Source organism: Neomonachus schauinslandi, chromosome 5, assembly GCF_002201575.2.
Source record: "Neomonachus schauinslandi chromosome 5, ASM220157v2, whole genome shotgun sequence".
In the NCBI taxonomy this organism is placed as follows: domain Eukaryota; kingdom Metazoa; phylum Chordata; class Mammalia; order Carnivora; family Phocidae; genus Neomonachus; species Neomonachus schauinslandi.
The window spans coordinates 169,177,704-169,203,862 of record NC_058407.1 but is presented as its reverse complement, the minus strand read 5'-3'; the positions used below and the strand labels follow the sequence as shown (position 1 = coordinate 169,203,862).

General features: G+C 56.8%; 1 protein-coding gene across 1 annotated transcript in view; it reads left to right on the top strand.

Annotated features, from left to right (window-relative positions):
* The window catches only part of ZAN (zonadhesin), a 32,928-nt gene extending 9,122 nt beyond the window's left edge, over nt 1-23,806 (top strand). Inside the window, 36 exon segments of the mRNA XM_044915280.1 lie at nt 17-667; nt 1,389-1,573; nt 3,446-3,587; nt 3,769-3,885; nt 4,485-4,609; nt 4,868-5,013; nt 5,811-5,954; nt 6,353-6,460; nt 6,547-6,716; nt 7,380-7,582; nt 8,852-8,993; nt 9,273-9,520; nt 9,764-9,944; nt 10,240-10,351; nt 10,697-10,791; nt 11,328-11,504; nt 12,526-12,536; nt 12,538-12,735; nt 12,979-13,123; nt 13,396-13,643; nt 13,749-13,913; nt 14,115-14,239; nt 14,620-14,915; nt 17,276-17,487; nt 17,994-18,135; nt 18,487-18,734; nt 19,189-19,318; nt 19,486-19,663; nt 19,957-20,148; nt 20,416-20,555; nt 20,999-21,198; nt 21,294-21,432; nt 21,736-21,876; nt 23,412-23,526; nt 23,620-23,663; nt 23,746-23,806. Coding sequence (XP_044771215.1) covers nt 17-667; nt 1,389-1,573; nt 3,446-3,587; nt 3,769-3,885; nt 4,485-4,609; nt 4,868-5,013; nt 5,811-5,954; nt 6,353-6,460; nt 6,547-6,716; nt 7,380-7,582; nt 8,852-8,993; nt 9,273-9,520; nt 9,764-9,944; nt 10,240-10,351; nt 10,697-10,791; nt 11,328-11,504; nt 12,526-12,536; nt 12,538-12,735; nt 12,979-13,123; nt 13,396-13,643; nt 13,749-13,913; nt 14,115-14,239; nt 14,620-14,915; nt 17,276-17,487; nt 17,994-18,135; nt 18,487-18,734; nt 19,189-19,318; nt 19,486-19,663; nt 19,957-20,148; nt 20,416-20,555; nt 20,999-21,198; nt 21,294-21,432; nt 21,736-21,876; nt 23,412-23,526; nt 23,620-23,663; nt 23,746-23,786 — 6,056 coding nt within the window. The 3' untranslated portion in view covers nt 23,787-23,806.
* The last annotated feature ends 2,353 nt before the right edge of the window (nt 23,807-26,159 follow it).

The following is a 26,159-nucleotide window of genomic DNA, read 5'->3' as shown; positions in this document are numbered from 1 at the left end:
GTCCCCACAGCAAAACCCACCATCCCCACAGAAAAACCCACCATCCCTACAGAAAAACCCACCGTCCCAACAGCAAAACCCACGATCCCCACTGAAAGGCTGACTGTCCCCACAGGAAAACCCACCATCCCCACTGAAAGGCCTACCATCCCCACTGAAAAGACCACCATCTCCACAAAAAAACCCGCTGTCCCCACTAAAAGGCCCACCATCCCCACAGAAAAGCCCACTGTCCCTACAGAAAAAACTACCATCCTCGCAGAAAGACCCACCATCCCCACTGAAAAAACCACCATGCCCACAGAAAAACCCACTGTCCTCACTAAAAGGCCTACCATCCCCACAGAAAAACCCACTGTCCCTACTGAAAAGACCACCATCCCCACAGAAAAACCTACCATCCCCACTGAAAAACCCACCATCCCCACAGAAAAACCCACTGTCCCCACAGAAAAACCCACCGTCCCCACTGAAAAGACCACCATCCCCACAGAAAAACTCACCATCCCCACAGAAAAATCTACTGTCCCCACTGAAAGGCACACAGCTCCTACGACACGCCAGCCCAGCCCAACACTTGTACCAATTGGGCCAACAGTCTTGGTGATGCCTCCTACAACTACTACAAGTACTTCCATGACCACTACAACCCCTGGACGTACTCCGGGTAGGTGATGGAGTGTTGGACAAATAGCAGAAAGTAAGAGACTGTGGATAGGAATGAGAATTAGATAAACGGATGCGTCTAATAGAAAACTGCAGTCTTAGAGGAGAGATGAACGGGACATGGTAACTTTAGAAAAAATGAGGGCCACCCTGACCAAGAGGGAAACAGGGCGTAGGTGGGGTGGAGGTTGTTGGGAGCCAAGTACTAGGCTTACAACATCCTTTTTTTAAATAGATATATAATTCATATACCATAAAATCCATTCTTCTAAGGTGTATAATTCAGTGGTTTTAGTATATCCACAAGATTGTGCAAACATCAGTTTCTAAATCCAGAACATTTTTATCAGCCCCAAAGAAACCCCTTACCCATTAGCAGTCACTCCACCTTCTCCCCAACCCCCACTGTACCCCATCCTCTGGCAACCCCTAATCTCTGTTCTGTCTCTGTCAATTTGCCTGTTCTGGACATTGCACACACATAGAGTGATGTAACATGTGCTCTTTTGTGACTGGCTCCTTGCACTCAGCATTACGTTTCAAAGGTTTGTCCATGTGCTAGAACTTCAAGTTCATCCACGTGTGAGATCTTCATTCCTTTTTATGGCTGAATCATAGGGACCTCCTTCTTAGAGAACTTGAGGGTGGGGGTAGAGGAGACAGGAAATCTCCCTGAGAAAAGCACTAGAGTGAAGGCTTGACGCAGGCCGTTCTCCCCTTAGCAAGGTGCCCCCCAAATGCCCACTTTGAGCCCTGCGCCTGCCCAGCATCCTGCGAGAGACCCAAGCCCAACTGTGGGCCCCTCTGCAAACCCGGCTGTGTCTGCAATTCTGGCTTTTTGTTTCATGAGTCCCGCTGCATCCATCCCTCTTCCTGCAATTGCTTCTACAACAACAATTACTATAAGGTAAGACCACTGGGAGGCCAGAGCCCCTAAGGGAGATGGCGAGTGGGTTCTGGCTCCATCTGCTCCCCAAGGGAGATGACTTTGGATCCATGGAACAGTCCCAGGGGGCCAGCTCACAAGCTGGTGGAGTTACACAATGGTGGAGTGATTCTTTGCAAATGTGGCTTTTCATTGTCCTCTCTGTTCATGCAGTAAATATTTGCTAAGTACTCACTTTGGCCCAGCTAGGACCCACTGGGCAAGCCAGGTGGTCCAACGCCTTCCTCATCTCCTTCTTAAGGAAAGCTGGGGGTCCCTGCATATGCAGAGAGCCCTGGATGCTGAGTAGAGTTTCGGGCGTGTTCAGGGCAAAACACAGCATTCCAGGATCTTCTTCCAAAGGAACTTGCAAATCCTGTCAAAACACAGGAGTTACTGTCTCCCCGAATTGGTAGGCCCCCCACCCCTGGGAAGATTCGATGCAAGGAGGGGCTCTGAGGGGGCACAGGCTCTGGGCCATTGCTGTCCGAAAGGGCTAGCATGCAAGCCTCACACATTATTTTATGTTTCCTAATAGCCACATTTTTAAAAAGTAAAAGAAAACAGGTTAAATGAATTCCAGTAATGTACTCGATCTCTATTCTCATTTCAACATGTAATGAATAGTTATTAATGAGATCGCTTACATTCCTTTTTTTCCCCCATACTAATTCTTTGAAATCCAGTGTGTATTTTTACACTTAGGGCATATCTCAATTTGGACCAGCCACATTTCAAGAGCCACAAGGGGCTGGTGGCGGCTATATGGGACAGAGCCACCCTAGAGTCAAGCAGATCAGAGCTTTAAATCTGGGCTCCAGCATTCACTTGTGTGTGACCTTGGGCAAGATTCTTTCCCTGTTCAGATCTGTTTCTGTGTCTACAAAAGGTGCCCATAATTTCTACTTACCTCATAAGATTGTTGTGAAGATGAAATTAGATCCCGACACAGACCGAGTACTTGATAAATATTACTACTATTAGCTAATTATGATAAATATCACATGTAATTTATTAAAAGTGCATTAAGCTATTCACTACCGTCCAGTGGCTCTTCTCAGAACAGGTGTTCTTCCCATCTGTCATCTGAGTTCCTATTTGTCTCTTTGGGGACCACTTTCTCCCCCACCTCCCTTTAACCAGTCTCCTGGGTGTCCCTGTGTCAGGGTTAAGATTAGCTTCAGCCTCAGGAAGAACCATCAGCATTCAGCATCTCTTGGCAGCCCCAGGAGACATGTATGCATGTCTTACAAAGATTCATTTACGCATCCAATGAATGTTTCTTGAGTACTTTCAACCCTCCTGGAATTGGGGCCACCACAAATAGGGCATGGTCCTTGCTCTCCTAATGCTCTCAGACCCTGGGGGACACACTGGGTCTTGGGTCACTCTGATACAGCAAGCGTTTCTTGAATGAGAACTCCTGCCAAGCACTGTGCTTTGTGTTGAGGCTACCATAGTGAATAAAGAGACATGGTCCCTCACAGAGTGCTTGCAATCAACCAACCACAGAAATTAACATGAAGGTGCAATTGTGGTAAGTCCTGGGAAAGAAAGGTACCCAGGGCTGTGAGGATGAGCTAGTCAGGGCGGGTCTGAGAAGTCTTCCCGAGAAAGTTGTGACCCTTGAGCTGAACTCTGCTTGCTGGTTGCATAAGAATGATTTGGAAAGGAACAGAAGAGCATTCCGGGGTGAGAGAGCAGCGTGTGCCAATGTCCTATGGTAGACAGGAATATCTGGTAGGATGTGGGAAGAAGAAGAGTATGAACAAGGTTAGGTCTACAAGGTGTGGTGGGGAAGCGAGAAGGGCCCTGGGAGCTAGAGCGTTGTGACTCTGGATCCCCTGCTCCCAGCCTGGGGCGGAGTGGTTCAGCTCCAACTGCACAGAACGTTGCCGCTGCAAGCCTGGCAGTCAGATGGAGTGTCAGATCTTCCAGTGCAGGACTCACACGGTGTGCCAGCTGAAGAACGGCCAGTATGGATGCCAGCCCTACGGTGAGACCCTCCCGTCGTGCTACCCCCGCCCGCCAGCCTGTCCGAGTGGGTATGACGCCAGCGTCCCAATCCCTCCCTTGACCAGAGGAACTGGGGCATGCCACCGGGTGGGTGGGTGGGTGAGGTGGCTGTGGGGCCTAGCCTGCCACTTCATGTGCTCCCCACCCCCTCCCCTCGGCAGGCAGTGCCACCTGCGTCGTCTATGGAGACCCTCATCAAATCACCTTTGATGGGAGGCACTTCAACTTCATGGGCAAATGCACCTACATCTTGGCCCAACCCTGTGGCAACTCGACAGGTAGGGCCCTGGAGATGTCTGGGCCAGGGGTCTAAGGTCAGAACAGCTGCCGTGGGAGCACAGTGGGAGGCAGGAAAGGGCCGGGGGCGGGGGCAGATGCGGGAGACGCAAGGTGGGCACAAGGCCATAGTGGGAGGAGAGAACTATTACAAATGCCTTGCCCTGGAGGATGTCCCAGTCCCTTAGGGGAGACAGAGTCTCAACAGAGTTACAGGCGCTCCGGCAGTCACATCTGGGTCCCCCCTCTCCTCTCAAACTGCAGAGCCAGGGCCTGGGGAGGTCTTTATCCCTGCAGCGCCAAGTGTGGGCGCCACCCTCAGTGGATGCTCAGAAATGCTTGTTGAGGGGCGCCTGGGTGGCTCAGTCGGTTAAGCGTCTGCCTTGGGCTCGGGTCTTGATCCCGGGGTCCTGGGATCGAGTCCTGCATCAGGCTCCCTGCTCAGCTGGTAGTCTGCTTCTCCCTCTGCCTCTGCTCACCCCCAGTGCTCGCACATGTGCGCGCTCTCTGTCAGATGGATAAATAAAATCTTTAAAATAAGAAAGAAAGAAATGCTTGTTGAATGAGCCCCTGGGTGCTCTTCACCCCTCTCCCCACCCAGAGCCATTCTTCAGGGTGGCGGCGAAGAATGAGGGCCGAGGACAGGAAAGCATGTCCAGCCTGAGCAAAATCTACGTGACGCTACCCAAGGTCACCATCACGCTGCTCGGGGGCAGGCGCGTGCTGGTGAGTGTCCTTTCCTCTTCAGTCGTGCCAGGGCCTCCAGGCCTGACTGTGGCTTGTCCTGTGGGCTGCCAGGTCCTGGCCTGAGCCTGCAGCCTCCTACCTTCTCAGGGACAGCTTCCAGAGCATTCCGTGTGTTACCAAGGATTGCTGTGGAGGGCCCTCGTGCCTTCCAGCATGGACGTGGGAGTCTGCTGGGGTGGGGGGTTCTCCTTGACCCCCCCATCTGTGTCTCGTCTTCTCCCTTGACCCACCTTCCAGGTTGGGGGTCAGCAAGTCACCCTCCCCGCCATACCTTCGAAAGGCATTTTCCTGGCTTCAAGTGGGCGATTTGTGGAGCTGCAGACGGTGTTTGGTTTGCGGGTGAGATGGGATGGTGACCAGCAGCTGTATATGAGTGTGCCCAGGTGAGGGGTGCACAGGCGGCTGCCACGACTCCCTGCTCTGCCCCTCCCTCCCTCTCCCAGCACCTTCCCCTCCCCTACCCCTTCCTTCGCAGGCACTATTTTTTTTTTTAGATTATTTATTTATTTACTTATTTGAGAGAGAGAGAATGAGAGAGAGCACATGAGAGGGCGGAGGGTCAGAGGGAGAAGCAGACTCCCTGCCGAGCACGGAGCCCGATGCGGGACTCGATCCTGTGACTCCAGGATCACGACCTGAGCCGAAGGCAGTCGCTTAACCAACTGAGCCAGCCAGGCGCCCAGCAGGCACTAACTCTTAATCCAGGTGTAGGAAGTACCTCCAGTGGCTGACCTCCCTCCGGATGGGGAGACAGGGGGACATGGCTTCAGGGCAGTGTGATAATAGCAGGATATACACACAATGCTTTGAGAATGTGCTAGAAGGAGTCGATAATGGGCCTTGCGAGCTTTCTGAAGAGTGGTCCCTTGACCCCAGTCTTCCAGAGAGAGTGGTTCCCCAGAGGAACCAACCAGGGAAAGAATGCCTTTGCAGGTGGTGAATGGCAAACGCAAGGAAAAAAACGGGAATGTGGGGAAATGGGGTGTGAGTGGAAGGGAGCAGTAAGGATGGCTCCGGGGTGAGGGGTGGGAGGTCCTTGTGCAGTTGGCGCCTGGCACGCCCCCTGGCTCGCCGTCTGCACCTCCGCTAATCCTCCGCTCTGCCCTTCTCTGCCCTGGTCCTCGGGCGACTGGAGCCCCTTCTCTCCGCTAACACCACCCGCCCCTCCCCATGGCCCCAGCACCTACTCTAGAAAACTCTGTGGCTTCTGTGGCAACTACGACGGGGACGACAGCAACGACAACCAGAAGCCGGACGGCAGCCCGGCGCAGGACGTGGAGGAGCTGGGCAAAAGTTGGCAGACAGCGGAGGACGAGGACAAGGAGTGAGGACACCCCCACCCCCGCCGCGGCCCTCTGCTCCTTCGCCCTTCTGAGAAGCACGCACTCCGACCGGCATCACCCCTTTTCTTCTTTCTCCTCTCCTGCATGCAACCCCCCCCCCACATCTGTCGTTCTTCTCTCTGCTCCCATTGCGGCCAAGTTCACGAGCTTGTGGCCACCACGCTCGCCCCCACCTCTGCGGCGCTCGGGGGGACGCTGAGCAGCCTCCCCCGCTGGCTCAGCCCCAGGTCTTCCTGCCTCCTTTCGGGCTCGGTGTTCAGATGCTGTCCACTAGGGGCAGCCGTGAGCTGCCATGCTGCTGGGGTTGGGGCAGGGCCGGGCCGGGCCCCGCCGGGCTGGGATGCGAGCCTCCAGGGCATGTGGGGTGGGTCCCTTCTAGGTGCCAGAAGAACCCCGCAAATCCTCCGTCTTGTAACCGGGGCTTTCTGAACAGTCTGTCGGCCCTACAGTTCTGTGGGCGGCTCGTGAACACCCATGGAGCCTTCGAGTATGAAGGGGGACGGATGGTAGGGCTGTGAGAGGGGGTCCCTTGGCACCTGGGGTCGTTCCCTCTGACCTGGCCTCTCTCCTCAGGGCATGTCTGCCTCACCTCAAGGCCTCTCTGTTCCTCAAGAACTGCGTGTTTGACGTGTGTAAATTCCAGCGTCTGCAGTCAGTGCTGTGTGCTCACATGGCAGCCTTGACCGAGATCTGCCAGGATGCCGGCTATGCGGTGAAGCCCTGGAGGGGACCCCAGTTCTGCCGTGAGTTGTGCCGAGTGGCGGGGCCCGTTCCTTCACAGGCAGATGCGAGCAGAGGGCGGGCATCCGAGTGTTCGCACAGGCTGGGGGGACCCCTGGTGGAACCCCTTTGCTTCCACGCGTGCACAGGGAAAGCTGCAGTCAGAAACCTCCACCGAGAAAAATCACAGTCCCTGGCAAACTCGGAGCCCTCCCAGCCGCTTGAGGCTATGCGGAGCAACGCACATCTGTGTAGACGCATGCCCAGGTCGTCCTCCGCACACAGAACACGCAGACTCCCAGCGTGAGTGGGTGCACGGTGACTGGCTCACAGCCCCCTCACAGCCCCCTCACGGCCTCCGGGGAGCCTGCTTTAGGGCAAGGCCATGCCCTGATCGAGGCCCCATGGGTGTTCTCCCCTGCTCTCCATCATCCTAACTGCTCACTTTGGGCGTGTCTATACAGCAGCTGAGACGCTTGGATCTGTCTGCGCCCTCGGACCTGCCTCTTGGTAGCTCCCCGCAGGTCACTCTCTTTGGTCCCGCTTCTCCTGGTCACTCTCTGCTTCTCGGGATTGGGCAGAAGCCTCTAGCTGTGGGCCCTCTGAATGCTGGCCTCTGAACGGACTTCATTCCCTTTCCCTGTCCTGCCCTCTGCTCTTCTCACGTCTGCTTCTCCCTCCCCCAGCTCTGACCTGCCCGCCCAACAGCAGGTACACTCTGTGCGCCGGGCTCTGCCCAGCCACCTGCCATCCCGGCTTCTCTGGGATGTCCTGCCAGAACCGATGCGTGGAGGGCTGTGAGTGCAACCCGGGCTTCGTGCTCAGCGGTCTCCAGTGTGTCCCCCGGTCCCAGTGCGGGTGCTTCGACCCCACGGTAGGCTACTTCAAGGTGAGCCTCTGGGACTGGGTCGCTCCGCTCTGCCGCCTCCGGTTCTGAAGTCTGGGCGAGCCTGTGCACGGGACAGAAGGCCGGGAAGCCACGCGATGCGTGGATGGCTGGGGGAAGGGACGTTCAGGCCCGGATCTGCTTCCCCATTTCTTTCTCCAGCTCTGGGATGGAGCCCTAGCAGCTTTTCCCCATGCTGCCGGCAGAGCTGAGACCCCTGCCTCTCTCCCTTCCATGCCCCTGAATCATTTTTCCCAGAGTTTCTCGTCCTCTGAGGGCCCAGGCACTTCTGTGTCATCTGAGCAAACGCAGACGTCTTTCCAAACACCATGTCCTCCCTGCCACGGGCCCCTTTCTCTGCTGAACGACTTTGGCCCCAGCCTGGGCCCCTGTCTGCACACTCCCTCAGAGGCAGTGTTTGGAGCCAGACCCGTCTGCGGTGCTTCTCTCTTCCTTCTTTGCCTGTCCCTCACCCTGTCCCTGGGAATGGTGTCCGTCACAGCCCTCAGCCCCGCTCTGGGCTGGCCCACCAAACACTATCCCTGCCTTGCTCTCCTGTCAGTTTCACCTTCTCTGCAGCAGCTTTGTCTCTGCTCTGCCCCCCAGCCACTGTGCCTTTGGGAGTCCTTCACCTTGCTCTGAGGCTCTGTTCACAAGCCACCTCCTCCTTGAAGCCTCCCCAATAAGCAGAGTCAGAAGGCTTCCCTCTAAACTTCCGTAGCAAGTGCTTATTGTCTGTGTGGATGGCAGGAAACTCTCGCTGGGTCCCCTGATTGTCTTCTTCGGGTGCATATCGTGTGGGAGCCCCTGATCTATTAGTTTACTTGTTTATTTATTTTTAAAAATTTTTTTATTGTTATGTTAATCACCACATATTACATCATTAGTTTTTGATGTAGTGTTCCATGATTCATTGTGAGTTTACTTGTTTACTGCCCCCACCATCCCCCCGACTGGGTCGTGAGCTGTTAGGGCAGGGACATCGTCCATCCAGTTCATTCCTGAATCCCTAACATCTGTCTAGTGCAGAGAGATAACTATCTGTTGAAATAGCAAAGGAGCAAACAAGTGAATGACTGAATAAGGGTGAATCCCAGGCTTTTGCAGCTAAGCCCAGAGCTTCGGGATGGTGGGAACAGCTCCCTGGCAAGCAAACCAGGGATCTGAGCAGCCGTGGGCCAGCAGTCAGACCTGGGAATGACCTCTTTTCCTTCTTTCCTTCCTTCCTTCCTTCCTTCCTTCCTTCCTTCCTTCCTTCCTTTCTTCCCCCAGGTAGGGGAGCAGTGGTTCAAGCCAGGCTGCAGACAGCTCTGTGTCTGCGAGGGCAATGGTAAAGTTCACTGCATGCAGTGGAGGTGCCAGGCCCAGGAGGTCTGTCGTCAGCAGGATGGCACCTATGGGTGCCATGCCCAAGGTGAGCAGCCAGGTGGAAGGTGAACTGGGGGCAAGGGGAGGCTGCCCTAAAGCAGGCACCCCAGAGAGCTGGGGCCTGACTGGGGGCTGGAAGGCATTGGCCCAAGCCTGAGCAGCCTCTTCATGGACCCAGTGAGGTTGGGGCAGTCCCCGTGCCTGACTTTTCCAGGACAAGCCAACCCCACGAGGAGCCTTGGGTCCCAATCCAACGTGGACTGGCTGGGATGGCAGCTCAGCGTTCGGCGGGGGGGGTCTCTGAATTCCATCTCCTCCACCCCAGGGGCCGCCACTTGCAGTGTCTCAGGGGACCCCCACTACCTGACGTTCGATGGAGCCCTGCACCACTTCATGGGCACCTGCACCTACATCCTGACCCGACCTTGCCAGTCTAGGTCCCTAGAGAACTACTTCATCGTGAGCACCACCAATGAGTTTCGCGGCGGGAACTTGGAGGCCTCTTACGTCAGAGCTGTCAACGTGCAGGTCTTCAACCTGAGAATCTCACTGATCAAAGGGCACAAGGTCATGGTGCGTGCCTCCGCCCACCTCCCCGGGCCCCACACCCCCAGCCCGCTCAGCAGTTCTTCTATCCCCGTCCTCATGGTGGGGCAGACCCGCCTGTCCGGCTTGTAGAGCCCCTGGGGGTAGCTCACAGCAGACCCAGCCCCGATTCCGGAGACGCATGGCCATCCCTGTCTGCTCCCTGGTCCTGGCCCCCCGTTGTCCTTGTCCCAAGCGCCTTTCCCTACCGCGTCCTCCCTGCTTCTGTAGCTGAATGGCCGCCGGGTGGCCCTGCCTTTGTGGCCTGCACAAGGCCGGGTGAGCATAAGGCCCAGTGGCTCCTTTACCCTCCTCTACACGGACTTCGGGCTTCAAGTTCGCTATGATGGGAACCACCTGGTCGAAGTGACAGTGCCGTCTTCCTACGCCGGCAGGCTCTGCGGGTTGTGTGGTGAGTTCCCTGAGCATCTGCGGGCAAAGTGGGGACAACGGGCAGGAGTCTGTCCTGGTCCTGCTCATCCATACATTTAATTAGGTGTCCTAAGTGCTTGTCTGCCCATTCATTGTTTGAGGGCGCTGTGCATGAGGGTAGGCATGAAGGGAAGCCAAGGTGAAGAGAAAGAAGAGAGGAACCTTGGTCTGTTGAGTGAAGAGTGAGCGTTGACTCTTCTGGGAGACAGGTGGTGGTCCCGGGCTGGGTCTGCTGGTAGGGTGCCTCAGTGGCCTCTAACTGGCCCCTCCTCCAGGCAACTACAACAACAATAGCCTGGATGATAGTCTGCTCCCCAGCAAAAGGCCTGCGGCCAGCTCTGTCCACCTGGGGGCCGCCTGGAAGTTACCGGAGTACTCTGAACCGGGGTGAGCTGGGAATGTGGGGAGCCGGACCTGGGGAGGAGCCTCAGTGGGCAGCCTGGGGGGTTCCTCTCTGTATCCCTGATCTCTCCGAACCTGGACTGGACCTCCTTTGCTCCCGTTTGCTCCTGTGCTTACCAGTCTGTCTTTGGAGAGACCTCTTGGGAAGTCCATCCTGAGAGCTAACCTTGTTCCTTCCTGCTGCATCTAATGACCTTCCTACTTGAGAGACCACTTTGTTCTCTTCTCCTGTCCTTATCCCCCTCCCATTTTCCCTTTCCACTCTTGCATCAGTGTTTGGGAAGTTTCCTCCAATCCTAAATTCTTATCCCTTCCCTTCTCCTTGTTTAGCTGCTTCGTTGAGGGTGGCAAGCCCTCCAGATGCCTGGAGAACAAAGAGGCAAACAACTGGGAAAAGAATTGTGACATCTTAATGAACCCTCGGGGTAAACATCCCTTGATAGCCGCCTCCCCCCCCGCAACCCGTGGGAGGTCGAGGAGGGGGACTGTTCAGGGAGGGAGGAAGGATGAGACACAAAAGAGAGGGAAAGTCAGGAGGAAGGCAAGCAAAGGGAAGGCAGAGGTGGTGTTCACCTCAGGAGCTCAGATGGATCAGTCACTTTTTTTTTTTTTGCATTTCAGACGGTAGGTTCTCAATAATTACGGGTTTTTTTAATTTTTATTTATTTATTTTGAGAGAGAGTGCGAGCAAGAGGAGGAACAGAGGGGGAGAGAGGGAGGGGAGAGAATCTCAAGGAGACTCTGCACGCTGAGCGCAGGGCCTGACGCAGGGCTCGATCTCGCAACCCTGAGATCATGCTCTGAGCCAAAACTAAGAGTTGAGTGCTTAACCGACTGAGCCCCCCAAGCATGCCAATAATTACTGGGTTTTGATTGAACTGGATGTTGAATTCACCCCCAAGGAGTCAGGTGGTTCTTTTCCTTTCCAAGCCGACGCTCGGTACATTGTTTCATCCTCCAGGACCCTTCTCCCAGTGCCATGGGGTGGTGCCCCCCCAGTCCAGCTTCGCCAGCTGTGTGTATGGCCAATGTGGGACCACGGGTGACTCCCTGACCCTGTGCCGCTCCCTGCAGGCCTATGCATCCTTGTGCGCGCACGCCGGCCAGGCCCTCACCTGGCGAAATAGCAGCTTCTGCCGTGAGTGACCCGACCACCTGCTCCCAAAGCCGTCAGATCCCTCTCTCTTCCTCTCCTTCAAGTCTCCTTCTCCGCTCTCCCTTCACAGCCTGGCCCTCAGCCCCACAGGGAACCCTCCTCTCTTGACCTCTTTCCAGTCTCTCCAAGGCCAACCCCCCTTCTCAACTTGTCTGCTAGCCCTGGGAGCCTCCTCCATCTGACTCCCTCCTCGCCAAGACATTCCACCCCCATTTGGTTTCTACCTCCTTCCCGTCTGACCTAGGCCAGCGCTGTTCCCTTCCTTTCTTACTCTCTTTTCCAGAAACTCTTTTTTTTTTAATTGTGGTAAAATATACATAACACAAAATTTCCCATCTTAATGATTTTTAAGTATCCAGTTCTGCGGTATAAAGTACGTTCACACTGCTGTTCACCTGGGACCACTACCCGTTTCTAGAACTTTTTCATCTTCCAAACTGAAACTCTGCACCCATGAAACACGAACCCCCTGTTCTCCCCTCCCCGGCCCCCGGCAACCACCGTTCTGCTGTGTGTCTATGAATTGGACAACTCCAGGGACCTCACATAAGAGAAATCATAGAGTATTTCTCGTTTGGTGAGCCGCTTGTCTCACCTAGCATGTCTTCAAGGTTCATCCATGTTGGAGCGTGGGCCAGAGCATCTTTTTTTTTTTTTTTAAAGATTTTATCCATCTATTTGAGAGAGAGAGAGAATGAGAGACAGAGAACATGAGAGGGAGGAGGGTCAGAGGGAGAAGCAGACTCCCCGCTGAGCAGGGAGCCCGATGCGGGACTCGATCCCGGGACTCCAGGATCACGACCTGAGCCGAAGGCAGTCGCCCAACCAACTGAGCCACCCAGGCGCCCAGAGCATCTTTTTTTAAAGCTGAAAATTATTCCACTGTACGCATGGGCCTCGTTTTGTGTATCCATTCCTCTGATGAACATTCTCGGGAACTCTCGAAGCCCCGAGGCCCGGGAGCTGGAAATCACTGCTCTTCCTCACCCTGGTTTCTTCTTAGCTCTGAAGTGCCCCCCCCGGCAGCAGCTACAGCCCCTGTGCCAACCCCTGCCCGCTCACCTGCCTCAGCCTGAACACCCCAAAAGACTGCCCAGCAGGGCTGCCCTGCACGGAAGGCTGTGAGTGCCAGAAAGGCCACATCCTGAGCGGAACCTCCTGTGTGCCCTTCATCCAGTGTGGCTGTACCCACCAGGACGGTTCCTACCACCCGGTGAGGGGCTAGACCGCAGCGCCCCATGTCCGAGGGCAGGAGGGCTCAGAGCCTGTGAAGGGGTAGTGGGGGAGGCGGGGAGGCCCGTGTAGGGGGCTGAGCAGCCAGTCCAGAAGCCACAAGGTTGAGGAAGGCTAGGGATGGAGACAAGGAGTCAAGGGCAGCGAGCCCGGGGTGGGGGGGGTTCCGTCCATCTCCGGCTTCCAAACTGCCGTTGGCTCTGCTGATGCCCCCATCCCACAGGTCGGGGAGAGCTGGTACACAGACAACACGTGTTCCAGGCTCTGCACCTGTTCCGCGAGCGGCAACATCTCCTGCCGCCAGAGCACCTGCAAGCCGGGCCGGCTGTGCTGGCCCCTGGACGGCCTGCTGCGCTGCCGCCAAGCGGGTAGGAGGCCCTTGAAGTCACCGCGCCTGCTCTCCCCGACTCCCCCTCCCGGTCTCCCGCCACCTGTAGCTCTCCGGCCCCCCTCCGTGCTGTCCCAAAGAGCTTCGGGTGGGGAACGATGACCCCCGTGCCATCAAGAAGGGCTCCTCCTCGGGTTCCCTCGTGGTTCTCCCGGCCATGAGCTTTGACGGGACAATAATCCCCACTCGGCCTCCGAGCCTCATCCTGGTGGGGGCCGGACAGCTCTTCAGCCACGCTTGCCTCTCTGCCAGGCATGGGAGTATGCCGTACCTCGGACCGCTCCCCATACGTGACGTTCGATGGCACTCGCCATACCATCCGGGACACCTGCACTTATGTTCTGGTGAAAGTGTGCCACTCCACCATGGACCTGCCTTTCTTCAAGATCAGTGGCAAGCACGGGAAGCCGAGAGGCCGCTCCCCTGCTTTCTACCTCCGCCGGGTCAATATCGACATCTCGGACACCCGGGTCACCTTGGGAAAGGACCACCACGTGCTGGTGAGCTGGGCGGCGGTGTGGGTGGGGAAGGGAGGACCCCAGCCCCGCTCTGGGGAGGGGGCTCCGGTCCTTCTTCCCACTCACCTGCCCTGCCCGCCTCTGTAGATCAACGGCACACAGGTCACTCTTCCCTCGACTACCCAGATCCGGGGGGTCAGAATCATAGCCAGCGGCATCTACACCGTACTCAATGTTAACATCGGGCTGCAGGTCAAGTTTGACGGCAAGGGCTTCTTAGAGGTCCAGCTCCCTACAGCCTATTACCAAAAGGTGGGGGAAACCCCTAGCTCTTCTCCGGGGGAGTCCGCCTCCAGAGGGCGCTGAGCGCTCTCCAGACCCAAGTGGTCATTCCCCCGAAAGGAGGAGGGCTGGGAGGGCACCTTTTTCTTAGGAGCGAAAATGCGGGCACCCGGGAGAAAGACTCTTCTGCCTGCCCCCCGCCGCTGAGAGCCCCTTCACCTGCCCCCCCAGGTCTGTGGCTTGTGTGGGAACTTCAATGATGAGGAAGAGGATGAGCTCATGATGCCCAGTGATGAACTAGCCCAGAATGACACTGAATTGGTGGACAGTTGGCAAGATAGGGTGAATGACCCAAAGTAATTGTCCCCAAAGCCTCTACATCTTTATAGGAACGCGAGTTGGGATCCCAGACTATATGGCAGGGGATAGGAGGACCAGAGCGTTTCTGTATGTGTGTACCTTGACAGACGATGGTCTCTGGGTCCCGGGAACCTACCTGGGGGGCCTCTGGGTCCTGGGACCTACCTGGGGAAACATGAAAGTCTTCCCTTTTTTGGCTTCAAAACGTGGGAGGGGACTGAGGCTGCAGGGAACGTGGCCAGGTCTCAGACCAGCTACCTGGTGAAGACAAGCCTGGCGGGGGGGGGGGGCGGTCTTCTGAGTCACTTGGGAGTGCCAAGTCATTTTCATAGGTGGGGGCAGTGGCCATCCCTCTGATGATCCTTTTCTCCTGCAGATGCCTACCAGATGACCAGAAGGTCCAAACAGAAACGCAGGAGAAGTCGAATAAAAACTGCAGGAAGGCTGACCTAGCCAGAGCCCAGGAACGGTGCCAGACGGCCTTTCAGGCTCCAGCCTGGGCTAAGTGTGCCAGCCACATGGTCCTCAGGCCCTTCCTGCTCAGCTGTACCAACAACCTCTGTCAGTTTGGAGGCCTGAACCGTGCCCTCTGTGAATCTTTGGAAAGCTTCGGGGCCGCCTGCCGGGCCCAGGGGCTCAAGCCCCCGATCTGGAGAAACAGCAGCTTCTGCCGTGAGTGTCCCCTATGGTCACCGCAGGCCCTCCCACACCTCGTTTCTGTCTCTGTACCCCTTAAAGCTCCCTGTCCTCCTTTCCCCTTGTTCCTGACCTATGCCTGGCCTCGTTGTTCTGACGTGGCTCGTTCACAATACGCTGTCAGCCAGGGCCCCTTCCCCCGGGACAGCACAGACGGCTTCTCATCTGCTTCTTCACCAGCGCCGTTTTCCCAAAGGAAATGTGACTGTTACTCCCCTGCATGGCTCCTGCCTGCAAGGTTAAGTCCAAGCTCCTTTCGGAGACAGCTGAGACCCTGCCGGCTGTCCTGGCCTGTCCTCTCTCAACCCTTTCCCTGTGTGCCTGCCCACCCCCTGCACCAGATTACCCCATTCCCCCCCTACGCACACATACGCCTTGCTTTTCCACACCCCTCCCTGCCTCTATCCATGCTGCTCCCTGCACTTGGAAAGTTCTTTCTTCTCGTCTCCTGGCAGACACCTGGGCGTCCTTCTGTAGCTCTTAAAACACTTTTTTTTTTCAAATTAGAATTCACATACCATGATATTCACCACTTTAAAAGTATATACAATTCACTGTTTTGTAGGATCTTTACAAGGTTCTGCAACCAACACGTTATGTAATTCCAGAACCTTTTAAACTTTAAGACAGTGGTTAACGTGTTTTTAGTGTGTGATGCATTCACATGGTTCAGGAACTTTTTTATTTTGTTTTGTTTTTTAAAGATTTTATTTATTTCACAGAGAGAGACACAGCGAGAGAGGGAACACAAGCTGGGGGAGTGGGAGAGGGAGAAGCAGGCTTTTCCCGCTGAACGGGGAGCCCGACGTGGGGCTCGATCCCAGAACCCCGAGATCATGACCTGAGCCAAAGGCAGACGCTTAATAAGATTTTATTTTTAAGTTATCTCTACACCTATCGTGGGGCTCGAACTTAGAACCCGGAGACCAAGAGTCACATGCTCCCCCGACTGAGCCTGCCAGGTGTCCCTCATTTGTCATAATTTAACTAGTCTCCTTTGGTGAGCTTTCTAGTTGTTTCCAATTGTTATTGCAAACAGTGCTGCAGTGGATAGCCTTCCACAGTTATGATTTCGTATGCACACGTCTGTCTGTAGGATAAATTCCTGGATGAGGACGGTGTGCATTCGTTCTTCTGAGCAATGTTGCCAGTTGGCTTTCCATAGGGGGCTTGCCACAGAAGCACATGAGAGAGTGCCTGATTCCCCACAGCCTCGCCCACACAGAGCATTGTCACACCTTCGGATTTTTGCCATTCGGATATGTGAAAAGTACAAAGAGTCTTAACTTGCATTTTTCCTGTTATGAGTGAGGTGATGCATTCTTTCATATGTTTGGGAGTTGTCCGATCTCCTTTGCTGTGAGCTCTGTCTCTGTTCCCCTTCACCATTTTTTCCACCGGCTGCTTGGAATTATCAAACTATCTTATGGAGGTCCTTTATCTATCGCAGATAGCGATAGATTTTTTTTTTAAAGATTTTATTTATTTATTTGACAGAGAGACAGCGAGAGAGGGAACACAAGCAGGGGGAGTGGGAGAGGGAGAAGCAGGCTTCCCGCCGGGCGGGGAGCCCGATGCGGGGCTTGATCCCAGGACCCTGGGATCGTGACCTGAGCCGAAGGCAGACACCCAACGACTGAGCCAACCAGGCACCCCTCCTGGCAGACACCTGGGTGTCTTAAATGACCAGTCTCTTCTCCCACTGACCGAGATGCCATGATTTATCCTATACTGAGTTCCCATCCGTATTTGGGTCCCTGTGTGGGCTTCCTCTCCCCTCCGTTGCTCCATCTGTCTTCACTTACCAGTAACCCAGTGTTGTGATTGTTGAGAGTTTCATGTCTGGTAGGGACATTCACTGTTCACTACTCACTGCTCTTTTCTTTTCTTTCTTTCTTTTTTTTTTTTTTTTAGCGTTTTCCTGGCTTTTCTGGTTTGTTCATATCTTCCTCTCCACTTTAATATTTTCTTGCCCTACTAAAAACCCAAACAAAATCCTGCCGGTGTATTTTATTGGGATCATCTGAAACGAATATGCTAACTAAGGGACAACTGACTTCTTTATGTTGCAGACTCTTGCTATCCGTGAGCATTTCCATGTGATCACAGGTACTTTGCTTAAACGGTTTTATTGGACTCCAGCAGCCCTGCTCTGTGAGCCTGTCACCCACGCACGCCTGTCCCACACTCACTGACCATACATATCGAGGGTGCTGTGGCTGCTGGCTGACCTCGGTCTCCCACCCTGGACTGGGAGGGCCATTCTTACTCCTTTCTTTCCTTGGGGCCTGGCCCGGAGCCCACGCTCAGTAACTGTTTCCCCCCTCCTCCCCCAGCTCTGGAATGTCCTGCCCACAGCAGCTACTCAGCCTGCCTTCCCTCCTGCCCACCTTCCTGCTTGGACCTGACGGGCCAGTGCAGTGGCCCCAAAGTCCCCTCCATCTGCAAGGAGGGCTGCCTTTGTCGGCCCGGCTACATGCTCAGCGGGCAACGGTGTGTGCCCAGGACTCAGTGTGGTTGCACGGACGACTACGGCAGCTCCTTCCCCGTGAGTGGGGACAGGAAATAGGGGTGGGGACACCTCGAGGTTGGCGTTTTCTCCTTCCCTGTGGCTCTGTCAGCCTGGGGCACCTGTGTCTCTGTGGCTGGCCCTGGGGGATGCAGGCTGGGGACCGGGCGGGGTGCTGTCTGGCCAGGCCTGGGCTGGGGGTGCGTGGTGGTTTGGGGTTTCCTGAGGGATCCACATAACTGGGATGGGGCATGGCATAGTGGAAGGAGCGTGGCCTTGGCTCGAATCCTGTGGGTACCACTCCCGAGTCTGTTACCTCAGTTTTGTCATCTGTAAGATGGGTACTTCCTGAACAACGTATGTGAGACGCCAAACGCGATGCCTCTAGGAGGTGGTACAGGGACATCAGGGCGCAGGTGTCCCGTAACTGCCTCCGGCCTGGGCCAACGAAGCCTTTCAGACCGTGGGCCTAGGCTGACCGGGCGGGAGGAAGAGGAACCGGCCTTTCCCTCCTCACTCCCTGGTTCTCCCCGTGGCTTCTCTAGGACGGTAAGACCTGGATCTCCATTCGCTGCAGGAGGAGCTGTGCCTGCACCGCAGGAACCGTTCACTGCCAGCCCTTCAGGTGCCCCCCTGGCTCCCATTGCGAGCCCCAGCCCGAGGGCACTGGCAGCTGCGAAATTAACAGTAAGAGGGCTCATCGGGGAGGCAGAGCAAGAGGTGGGACAAGAGGGGCTCAGGCTGGGCAGGTCTGGAGACGGAAGGGGCCCCAGCTCGGGCTCGGGGTAGGCCTGGGGCCTCATTCGGGCTCTCACCAGCTCTGTGGCCGAGTCTGGGACTCACTCTCTTAAGTGCAGAAAGAGGGGATAGAACCAGGTTTGTAATTGGGGCTGGGAAAGAGAGAAGGTTGAAGATCAAGGAGCCAGGGAGCCCAGGGCTAAGAGAGAGGGTGACCAGAGACATCAGGGCCGTAGAGGGATTCGGGGGGGTTGTTATATCCGGGCAGGGTCCCTTCTCAGGGTCGGCCCTTCTTGGCAGAGTCCGAACAATGCTCCATTTACGGGGACCCCCATTACCGTACATTTGATGGCCTCAGCTACCTCTTCCGGGGCCGCATGACCTACACTCTGATAAAGACCATTGGTGTGCTCCCGGCTGGGGTGGTGCCTCTGGTCGTGGAGGGGCGCAACAAAGTGTATTCGTCCTGGAGCCCCATCTACCTGCACGAGATCATCGTGATCATCTACGGCTACACAGTCCAGCTCAAGGCTCATCTGGAGCTGGTGGTAAGAGCCAGGCCAGGCCAGGAGGGGCTGGGGAGGCCACTGAACACAGGTGAAGCCGGGAAGTTCCTGGCCCAGGCTGCCTCGTCATCGAGGTCATCGAGGTCAGAATCAGTGTCACACTCACGTCGTGGGGAGAGGCAGCGGAGAGCGGTTGGATGGAGCAAAAGGTTGGAGAGAGACAGGGAGAGAGAGGGAGGGAGAGAACATAGGGTGCAAAGGGGGAGCCGGGCTGAGTAGTATGGGGGGCGTCCTCTCTGTCAAGTGTTTTGCAAAGAAGAGGCTATGGCTGCAAAGGGTGTAAACCTCGGGGAGGCCTTTGCCACGCGGAGCAGCAAAGCCTACGGGGGTACCTCGTTCCATGGAATGACGGCACCCAGATACCGGGCCGTGCGCAGAGGCAGCGGAGGGTCAAGTCGACCCCAGACTCTCTGAGGCTCCTGCCTGCCTTCTCCAGGTCAACAACCAGAAGATGGACATCCCCTACAAGCCCAGTGACCGTCTGCAGGTTGCCCTGCGGGGCCATCGCCTGTATCTGATCACTGACTTCGAGATGGTTGTCACCTTCGATGGAGGCAAAAACGCAGGTACCTGAGAGTGGGGAGGGGAGAGCAGAGGGGGCGTTTCTGGGCCAGAGGGCCAGCCACGGTGAGGAGCCCCGAGTGGGTCCAGGGCCCCGAGCGCCAGGGGAGCAGCCAGGAGGGGTGGAGAGGAGGTGGGGAGCCTCACTTCTGGGCACCCCTTCCTCCTGCAGTGATCACGCTGCCCAACCAGTATAAGGGGCTCGTGCGCGGCCTGTGCGGGAATTTTGACGGGAACAAGAGGAATGACTTTATGCTGCCCAACGGCACCGTCACCCAGAACCTCGTGGGCTTCGGCAACAGCTGGGAGGTACAGAGGATCAAGGCAGGTGACCTCGCCCGCTTCTCAAGGTGAGAGGGCTGGGGCTCGGAGCAGGGAGGCCTGGCCCCTGGGGAGGCGAGTAGCAGCCCGGTCTCTGTCCACGCCCGCTCACCGCGTACCCTCAGCAGAGAAGGACTCCCGAGGGCGAGTCCCGAGGGCAAGGATCTTCTCATCCTGCCATTGCCTCTCAGACCGACTGCGGGGGCACCGGCCCTCTGGGTCCCAGGCGTTGCCTCGTGCCTCTCCACCCCTCCTCCCCAGTTCCTCCCAAGGTCACGATCCTCAGGGGCCTCACCTGGCCCCCTCTTGCTCTCCGCCCCAGGGCCATACAAGAGGAGGAGGAGGAGGAAGAGGAGGAAGAGGAGGAGGAGGAGGAGTCAGGCTTCCTTGTGTCGGAATGCAGCCCAGAGCAGCTGGAGCTCATCCACAGCACCCCGGCGTGCGGGGTGCTGGTGGACCCCCAGGGCCCCTTTGCCGCCTGTCACCAGACCGTGGCCCCGGAGCCCTTCCAGGAGTGAGTCCAGGGTCCAGGCCCCACGGGAGTGGCCTTCCTCCGGGTCCTGCTGCCAGTTCTGGGATCCGAGCTCTGTATGGCTCACTTCTTCCTTTTTGTGGCTTCAGTTCCTTGTGATACCCCGCCCTCCACGTGCTCACACTCATACACACGCACGCACACCCTGCCTGATGTCTTTGGGCTGGGGCTTCCAGGTCCTCTTCTGCAGGGCTCGGTCTCCCTGCCTCCCCACCTCTGACGGCCCCCTGACCGCCCTGCTGCCCCCAGGCACTGTGTGCTGGATCTGTGCGCCGCCCGCAGCCCCAGAGCGCGAGAGGAGTTGCGCTGCCAGGTCCTCAGCGGGTACGCCATCATCTGCCAGGAGGCGGGCGCCACCCTGACCAGCTGGCGGGACCGCACCCGCTGTGGTGAGGCTCTGACCTTCCCCAGCAGCTGCTCCCCAACCCGCTTGGCCATTTTTGCCCTCTGCTCGGCTCTGAGCCCCCACCCTTTCCCGCCTTGCCCTTGACTCCTCGACTCCCCTACGCCCGGCGTCAGCGTGCTCCCCAGCCAGCCTCCCTCTCTGCCCCGCCCAGCAAGCCCTGCCGCACCCCTGTCAGCCCATCCCGCTCCTTCTCCTTCTTGCCAGTCAGTGCCCAGCTTTCTCCTCCGCTTCCTTAGCACGCTTTAATGTCAGACCAGAAGGCAACTGAGGCCGGCCCACTCTTCCGGCCTCCGGGGCCTATTCCAAGCTCTGTGTTCTGGTGGGTGACCTTGTTCCCCCACCAGCTGCCAGCCCCACGGTCCCCATACCTGCTGGCCCCGCCCGCGCCTGGCCACCCGCTCACGCTCACTCCGACTTTCCCGTCAGCCTTGGCGTGTCCGGCCAACACCGTCTACCAGAGCTGTATGACACCCTGCCCGGCCTCCTGTGCCCACCCGACGGCCCCTAGGGACTGCGAGGGCCCCTGCGTGGAGGGCTGTGCCAGCCTCCCGGGCTACGTCTACAGTGGGGCCCGGAGCCTCCCCCTGGCCCACTGTGGCTGCACCCACCACGGCGTCTACTACCAGGTCCGCGCTGGGAGGGGGAGGCCCTGCGGGGGCAGGAGAGCCCGAGGAGGGGGGAAAGCCAGACCGCCTCCTCCCGGCCCTTCTCCCCTCTCCAGCGGGGTGACAGCTTTGTGACAGAGGACTGCTCCCAGCGCTGCATCTGTGCCCGCTCAGGGGTGCTGGTGTGTGAGCCCCTCAGCTGCCGTGCTGGGGAGATCTGCACCCTGGGGAACCTCACTCGTGGCTGCTTCCGAGGTGAGCCTAGACCTCCCCGGGGCTTCAAGCTGCCCCCGTATGTGGGCTGGGGGTGCTGGGTGGAGGATCACCCCTCCCGGTCCTGTGCCTGAGACCCGGCTCCCGCTCGCCGTCACAAGTCGGGCCGCTTAATCCCGCTCTTTCCTCCTTTCTCGGGAGGGGCCGAGGGACTGAACAGTTACTCTCTGCCAGGCCCCGTGCTGAGCGTTGGCCAGTTTCCTGGCATTAGCTCTCTATGACCTCCCCTCTCCCTGGCTGCGGGTATCCTCCTAGAACTTTCCGTAACCCCATTTATCCTCACAGAAAGCCCATGTCTACAGAACCCCTGTCAGAATGATGGGCGGTGCCGGGAGCAGGGAACCCACTTCACCTGTGAGTGCGAACTTGGTTATGGGGGACAGCTCTGCACGGAGCCTCGCGATGTGCCCCCCCCTGGAAAGCCCGGTGAGAACTCCATCCCAGGCCCTGTACCCTCGCAGCCCCTTCCCTACCGCCGGCTGCTCTAGTATTATTCCATAGATATAATATTATCGTTTTTTGGGTTTTTTTTTTAAAGATTTTATTTATTTGTCTGACAGAGAGATAGAGAGCACAAGTAGGCAGAGAGGCAGGCAAAGGGGGAGGGAGAAGCAGGCTCTCCGCTGAGCAGGGAGCCCGATGTGGGGCTCGATCCCAGGACCCTGGGATCATGACCTGAGCCGAAGGCAGTTGCTTAACCGACTGAGCCACCCAGGTGCCCCTAATATTATCGTTTAATAGATATCTGTTATAGATCTCTAACAGATAGCAAATTATTAATATAATGTGTATTCTATAAAACATAATGATCTAATATGAGCCCTAGAGATTAGCAGAACGAGGGCTCTCAAAGAATCTGAGTCCCTGTGCCCATCCCCTACCGACATGCAGTGGCCCCCGCTAATCTGTGGTCCGAGACCCCCATCCAAGGGGATGCCTGGGACCACAGACGGTACCGAATCCTGTGTTTCTTCCTACATGTACATACTAATGGTGAAGTTTTATTCATAAATTAGGCACAGTAAGAGATTAACAACAACAAAATAGAACAATTATAACAATATACTATAGTCAAAGTTATGTGACCGTGGTTTGTCTCTCAAACTGTCGGGTTGTACTGTACTCATCCTTCTTGTGATGCTGGGCAATGATAAAGTGCCTAAGTGAGGGGATGAGGTGAGGGGAATGACGTAGGCCGTGTGAGGTCGCCTTAGGCTGCTATTGATCTTCTGATGCTACGTCAGAAGGAGGACCATCTGCTTTTGGACCGCAGGTGACTGTGGGTGGCTGAAACTGTGGAAAACCAAGCCCTCCATGGGGGGGAGCTGGCCATAGTCTGGGATCCTCTCTCTGAAGCCTCGCTCCTTTCTCTGGTCTTGCCTCACCCCGCTCTTATTTGCCCATCTTGTGTCCCTCCTGAGCCTCTCCAGTACCTCTCCCCATCCCAAACTAGACTTCCCTTGAGCCTCTGGGCCAGTAGTTCTCACCAACTTTATCTCCCCTCAGATCGGGCCAGGGTGGGGAAGGGGTGGCTTTTTCAACCTGTTCATTTCAGGACTCCTCCCCACCCGCCCCGAGATTTGGATTAGGTAGGTCTGGAGTAGGCCCAGACATCTGCATTTTTACCAAGCTCCCAGGTGACTGAGGGAAGTGATTCCAAGGCTGCTCTTTGAGAAGCACTGGCCAAGATGGTACCCCCTAGATGGTACTCTAGGGGAGCAGCGGGATGAACATCCCCCTTAACAAGGCTGATGGGAGTTGTGTGTCCAGAAACTCAAAGGGATCCTAGGGGTATGGTGCCAAGGCCCTGCAGCAACAGCCTTCTGGAGGGAGGCCTAGCCACACCCAGCGAGTTAAGGGACGCTATCCTTTCTGGGTGGCAGTTTAGGACCCAAAGGGAGTGTCTCCTCCCCCCATGCCTTCCTGACCTGTGTCCCTACGTTCTGTCCCCTGCACCCCAGAAGCATCCAACTTTGTGGCTGTCCTGTTGGGGATGCTTGTGCTTGTGCTGGTCCTAGTGCCCACTGTGACCAGAGAATGTGTTTCCAGGAAGAGGAAGAGGAGGAGGAGGAGGAGGTGAGTTCTGGGAAAGGGGAAGAGCAGGGGTGGGTGGGGATGAGTCAGCAGGGGAGCGGGCACCTACCCTCCTCTGTTCCCCACAACCCCCAGGGAGAAAACGCAGAGCCAGAACAGAGACAGGCTGGCAGACGCTGGTGAGAACCATTCCCACCCCAGAACCTTGGCGACTGGGAGCTGAGTCCGCCTCTGATACAGGTTTTCTCCCTTACTCCTCAGATTTTCTTCCAGAGCATGCCCTTCAAGTCCCTCAGTTTTGAGTTGTCCTCAAAAAAGGAGAGAGAAAATAAAATCTATTTTTGAAATGTGAATTTCCACATGATTGTGGTGGAGGAAGGGTCTGTGAGGTGGGTCTTGAGGGGGGGCGGTGAAATAGGAGGGAGGGACACAGGTGTGCAGGTGGTGGGGGGAGGCTAGGGCTGGGTGCCCTGCAAAACGTCCAGAGGGGAGGGGGACCGGAGGTGGGACGGAGGTCTGGCTGTTCTTTGGACAAAGCCGTTTGGGGGTGGGGCGTCCAGCCCTCTGGCTTCTGGGGAACAGGAGAAAAGACTGCACTGTCCGTCTTCACAGGAATCCAGGGCTCGTGGAAGGTGATCCTAAGGACTCTGACATTTCTAACGATGAGATTAATCACTGGGTGCAGGCTAAGCATGGGGAATGTGGCTTTTTCCAAAGGGCCAACCTCCTGTGACCCTCGGTGGTGGTGGGGGGGGACCTCCACCTTCTGCACCTGTCCATTTCCCAAAAGGGCCTAGGGGTTACTATGGCAACTGAGGTGGGGTCTGGGGGCCCAGGAGTTCAGAGCCAATCCTAGCAGGAGTGGCTGGCTCACCTCAGCCTGAGGCCAAAGGGCAAATTCTGACCCCTCCCCCAAGTCCTGTGCCTTCCATCAGGCAGGTCCCTGCTTGGGGGTGGGGGCTGGGACATCCTGTTTGGGTCCCAAGAAGGAAAGAAGGCCACCAGCTGGGATGGGAATGGTCAGGATGGAAGACCCCAAGGGACAGGGGGGTGCCCAAGCAGGCAGGACACTGGGTCCTATGCTTATTCTCTGAGATGACCCTAGCAGCCACCTACGTTTAAGGAATTGAGATCCCAGCTGGGTGGGGAAGGGCCCCGGGGAGGGAGGGATGGCCCCCCACGAGGCTAGCCGTAGGGAGCAGCTCCCACTCTGGAGCTGGGCATGGCAGGAGCGCTCAGGGGATTCCATGAACTGCTGATGCTTTAGCCTGGGCATGGTGAGGCTCCCTGCTGCACACCTGCCCCCCCCAGCTCCCTTCACCTCATCTTTGCCCTTTTGCCGGTTATTCATTTGTGCCCTGTCCTCTTGACCTCAGCTCCTCCCCTCAACAACTAAGGTCACTTTATCTAGCCCGGATGTCTGGTTGGCAGGGGAAAGGGGTGGCCTGGGTGGACATCCTCCAGATAGACCTCCTCCTCCAGAATCCAGACCCCCTCCATCTGTGGCAGGATAGAGTCCCTCCCAGACCCCTCGGGTGTACAAAACATGGGTGATGGGTCATCAAGGGAGGGGACAGAGGATTCCAGAGTATTAGGGACTCTGGTAGGTAGGAACTTGTAGACAGGATCACCACCCAAGGTTCCCTGGGCTGGGAAGGGCAGAAGCTGTTATTTTGAGTCCTGCACAGACCCCAGCACAACAGGGGGCAACTGAGGCAGAAACAACAAGGCTGCCCCAGGTAAACAGTGCTGGTCCCTGCAGGTGTCCCTGGGGGTGGGCAGACTAAGAGGGAAGGAACAGAAGATGGCCACAAAGACTCGCAGGGGCTTGACCCCGTTCCTGTCTTCCTGTTTGGGAGGGAGAAGTTGGGAGAAGACACTCAGGTGGTTTCCCCTCCCCTTCCCAAGAGGCTGGGAGAACTTGCCTGGGCAGCATCTTGAAAGGGGGAATTGTCTTCCCAACGACTCAGCCCAGCGTGTGTGTGTGTGTGTGTGTACCGTGGGGGGTCCACATCCCTCACACCCGCTCTCTCCCCCCCCCCCACAGCCCACGCAGCCTCCTCCCCCCCCCCCCCCGAACCAACCCCAGCTGTCAACATCTGGCCCACATCTGCCTCCTTCATCTGAGTGGACCCCCACCCCAGCCGATGCCCCCCTCTTCCCCGTCAGGGGGCTGGGCAGGGCTATAAGCTCAAGGCCTCCCTGGCCTCCCGCGGCCCCTACCAGGGCTGGGGAACCAGGACAGGGGAGGGAGGGGGCAGCCCCACCCCGGAGGTGCCCCAGGCTCTTGGCAGAGCCATCTGGAGCCGTTAGAAGCAGCTGCCAATGACTCATCTCCCACTGCCCCCACCCCACCACCTCAAACACACCCTGGGACGGGGAAGCATGCCTGCAGCCCCCCACAACCCTGTCTCCAGACCTCCGACGCCTCCTCCATACCCAGGCCCCAGTCTCTGCAGAAACCCAGTCCATCCCCCACTCCCAAGCACCCCCAGGACTGCATCGCTTCCCATTTTCTTTTATTTATACAAAAAAAATTGTTTTAAATATAATTTAAGAACCCCTCCAAGCACCGGTGTCTGTCTCTGGTTTCCACCACCACATCACCCCCCCCACACCCCCTCACGGACACAGCTTGGGGCTACTTGGGGGCAGGAAAGTGTCTGGGAGTTGTG